At 47.3% G+C, this 4,382-nt stretch overlaps 1 protein-coding gene across 1 annotated transcript in view; it reads right to left on the reverse strand.

The window, feature by feature from the left end:
- The window catches only part of SDS (serine dehydratase), a 23,449-nt gene that overhangs the window by 10,791 nt on the left and 8,276 nt on the right, over positions 1-4,382 (reverse strand). The window contains exons 6-7 of the mRNA XM_019641579.1: positions 3,548-3,666; positions 695-700 (exon numbers count right to left, since the gene is read on the reverse strand). Coding sequence (XP_019497124.1) covers positions 695-700; positions 3,548-3,666 — 125 coding nt within the window. The remainder of the gene's footprint in view (positions 1-694; positions 701-3,547; positions 3,667-4,382) is intronic.

Raw genomic sequence — 4,382 nt, forward strand, 5'->3', positions numbered from 1 at the left:
GAGTAAACTGGAGTTGGAGGATTTGGGGAAGGAAGACCATGAAAGTGAAATGCCATTGTCATCATGTCACATCAAGGCCATATTAACTACCAGCATGACTTATCACTGTTGATGCTCTTGACCTAGGTAGGGTTTGTCAGGTGTCCCCACTGTCAAGTCCTCTTTTTCCCTGGGTATGAGATTAAAAAAAAAAAAAAAGTCGCATCCCTCTATACACCACACGAACCCCCTACTTATATTGGGGTATTTATTGTCCCTGTTTGGTAATTGTCTTTCTGTTTGCATGTCACTCAGATCTGTCTGTAGTGAATGGGGAAATCATTGCACAAAGCCAAATGATTTACTAACGCATTCACTCTCGCTGTGACAATAATGCCTCTCACGAGACCCACAAGGTCTCCTAGACAGATTCCCTAGGCCCATGCTGTCCAGTACACAAGCCAGTGACCACCTGGAGCTATTTAAGTTATTCAAAATTAAATAAAATTTACAATTCAACTCCTCAGTCTCACAGCCCCTATTCAAGGCTCAGTAGCCACAGGTGGTCACTGGCTACCATACAGATTATGAAACATTTTCATCATCACATTTTCTCATGGCCTGTCGTCTTCCCTCATCCCCACCTCCCCATTACAACCAGGATAACCAATATTATCAGCATTGTTCCCCACGAGCCTACAGGTATATATACCACCAACGACTGGTATATCAGGCACTTCTGGTCATTATTCTTTGTTAGAAAAAAAAAAATCACTGCATACTGTATGTATTGTTTTTCCTTTTCTCACTTAAAATGTATCATGAACACCTCTTTGGGTCAATAGGTTTAGATCTAATTTATTCTTGGTGATGGCTGCATAAAATTCCATGTTGAGGGTCTACTATGACTCACTCAACCATTTCCCAATTCAAGGGCATCCCAGCTTCCAGTTTTGTTTGTTTTTGCTCTTCTAAACAGCACTTTAATTAATAAACACTCTCATACCCGTATCTCTACGCTCTGGTACTTTGTGTGTGTGTGTGTGTGTGTGTGTGTGTGTGTGTGTGTGTGGAATAGATCCCCCAAATTAAGATTTCTTGGTCAAAGGAATGGATATTTTTCAAATTGGAATAGATATTGACAGATTCCTTTTCCAAAAGGCTGTAGCAATTGCCAGTCATACCAGCAACATGTGAGGTGCTTATTTTGCCTCATACTCACCAGCCCTGCTTGTTATTGTTTTTATGCTTTAAAAAAATTTTTTTTTGCTAATAGCTTTTAAAATGGCATTTTATTGTTGCTCTACTTTGCATTTTTCTGTTGCTGCATCTGTAGTGCTTTCTGCATCTATTGACTGACATGCCAACTGTTAGCCCCTTGAGGACGGGAAAGGTATCTTACTTGTCTGCATCTCTCCTTTCACAGGACCTAGATTTTGGTAGTTTGGGGTAATGTTTGCTGAATGCATCAATGACTGGCTGGTTCACACGGATCAGAATTTTCCTTGGCCTTGAGGACAGATGTTAAACTGTCCCCTTTTTGCTATGGGCCTCAGTTGCCCCTCTCACAAAAAGGGTGCATTGTATGTCCCTCGCTGATCCTTTCAGCTCAGACAACTCAACCATGGCTATGAATTTGTAACTCTCTTAGGACAAGACCATCCAAGTTGGATGTGAAGTCCCTCAAAGTTTGGCCCCATGGCCTGTTTGCTGGGCAACCCGGGGCAAGTCACTTAACCTTTCTGTGCTGCAGCCTCTCCCTGGGTCACTGACTCCTTTCCTTTTCAGAGACAAGAGGAGAGAGGGAGAGTTCCTCTGTACAAGGGTCTCAAACTCAAGGGCCAGGCAGGGGTCTGTTGGGAGCTGGAAATGCAATAGGGAGAGGTGGGGACAGTGGCAAATGGAGAGTCATGTCCCTCTACAGAGGACAGAGTGAGTTATCTCCATTCAGCAGAAATGTGGCCCTCTAGTTTGAGACCCACTCTGTTCTAAAATGATTTATCACCTTGGCAAGGGTCTTAGAAGTTAGCTAAGGTGTATTGGGTACTGGAAGACCTGAAGTCCAAACCTCAGCTGGGTTACTCACTAGCTAAGCGGGTTGCATGGCTGCCCAAGCTCCACTTCTCTCACCCGTTGCATGGAACTGAGCCTTGTGGCTTGGAGGGTGTATGGCCAGAGTCCAGAGCTAAACCTGCAAATCTGAGGGCCAATCATGTCTGTCCAAAGTACCATCTCTCCTCTCCATGCCGTTCCCTTGCCTTGGGAACAGGAAGGCCAGATGCGGGTGAGGATGGTGAAATGAAGTTTAATGAATAACCCAGGGGACTGGCCAGGGTGGGTGTTTGGCGGCCTGAAGTGTCAGGGACAGGGGCTGGCTGACGAAGGTGGCCCTGGGAGGGGACAGGTCAACGACCTGGCCCACCTCCCCAGCCTCATCTGATGCAGCCACCCTGGCTGTCCCCAACCCCTCTTCTGCCAAGCCAGGAGCTCTGAAGCCTGGTCGCTCTGGGTCCGAGCCTTGGCTCTGCCACTGCTGTGTGACCTTGGGAAAGTGACTTGGCCTTTCTGGGCCAAGTTTGAGTCCACGATGCAGGGTTCATTACAATACCCACCTCCCAGGGTGCTGTAAACATTCTGTGATATAATGATGTCATGTTCCCAAACTTTGGACATCCGTGTGCCACCTTTGCAATTTTTGTCCCATTGCTGTCTCACCTCTTTTATAATAGCAACAGTGAGAATAGTAGCAGCAACAGCAGTAAACACAGATCTTACTACTGTTATAAATGTTTGGCATTTATTAACTCATTAGACCCTCACAGCAGTTCCACTAGGGAGGTATCTTAGCCCCATCTTACAGTCGAGGAAACAAGGCAGAGAGGTTAAGTAACTTACCCAAAGTCCCGCAGCCAGTAAGTGGCAGAGCTGGTATGTGCACCAGAGCCTGGCTGGCTCCGGGGTCTGTGTTCTGTTAGGTATATTGTCTCTTCATGCCAGAAAGTACTCTACTACTGCTAATACTTAATACATATTAAGCCATAAGTCTGTTTTTAAAAAACAGACTCAATTGGGCCGGCCAAGTGGCTCAGTTGGTTAAGAGCATGAGCTCTGAGCAACTGGGTTGCCAATTCGATTCCCACATGGGCCAGTGAGCTGTGCCCGAGCTGAGCTGCCACTGAGCTGCCAACAGGTGGCAGGATGGCTCAGCTGGTGACAGCACATGCTCCTAACAACGAAGTTGCCGGTTCGACTCCCTCATGGGATGGTGGGCTGCGTGCCCCCTGCCCCAACTAAGATTGAACACGGCACCTTGAGCTGAGAGGCTGTGAGCTGCCAACAGGTGACCAGATGGTGACTGGACTTGGAGCTGAGCTAGCTGCGCCCTCCACAACTAAGACTGAAGGACAACAACTTGGCTGTTCCCCTTCCCTACTTCCACAATTAAAAAACAAAAATCTTGTAATTTAAAATAATAAAAACAGACTCAATTTTTAAACTTTAATACCTGCCTCGCTTCTTCTTAAGCAATAATATCCATGAAATTATGGGCTTCAAATCACACACACACACACACACACACACACACNAGCCTCCTGGTCCGAGATAACTTCTGAGAAAATGCGGTGTTCCTTAAACAGCTTCAGGGCTTGAGCCCCCACCATCTTCACGCACAGAGCCTTGGCCACACTGAGGAGAGGGCGTGGGAAATAGGAATGGAGGAAACAGAGGCAGGATGGAGGGAGAGAAAGACAGAAAGGTGGATGTGAGAGGGAGGCAGAGCTGGGGTCCATGGACACGGGAATGGGGCGTGCCCTCTGCAGCTGTAAAGCACTGAAAAGCAGCAGGGGCTCCCCAAACACAGCGGGACTTCTCATAAAGCATAGGTTGCTTGAATGGGGGTAAATAGCATTATTTCTCGGTCAACACGACTCAGAAACAAACGCCTGGAAGACCCCCTTGTGATTCCCAGGTGAGACTCCCAGCCTTTGCTCCAGGCTGTCGCCTCTACCTGCTTAACTCCCACTTAGCACAGCTCTGCCTGCCCAAACACTACCCTGTCCTTCAAGGCTCAGGATTAAGGCTGCCTCCTCCAAGAAGTCCTCCAGGGGGTGCACTCAGTCCCATGGCCCATGTGGAATTCTCAAATGATCCTCCCCGTAACACACACATAATTTAGACCACTTCCTAAGACAGCATTAGGTGCCAAGCACCTCACAGCATGATAAATTCTTACAACGTTTGTCATTAATTGGCTCAGTTTTATAGGAGGGAAAACCGAGGCAGAAGACAGCGTGCAGTCACTTGCTGAAGATTACATGTCTAGGGAATACTGGTGCCTGGACCACAAGCAGGATCCATATAACTCCAGAGCCGGCACTCGTAATGGATGTCCCCTTTCTCCC

Source organism: Hipposideros armiger, unplaced genomic scaffold (assembly GCF_001890085.2).
Source record: "Hipposideros armiger isolate ML-2016 unplaced genomic scaffold, ASM189008v1 scaffold_62, whole genome shotgun sequence".
Taxonomy (NCBI): Eukaryota; Metazoa; Chordata; class Mammalia; order Chiroptera; family Hipposideridae; genus Hipposideros; species Hipposideros armiger.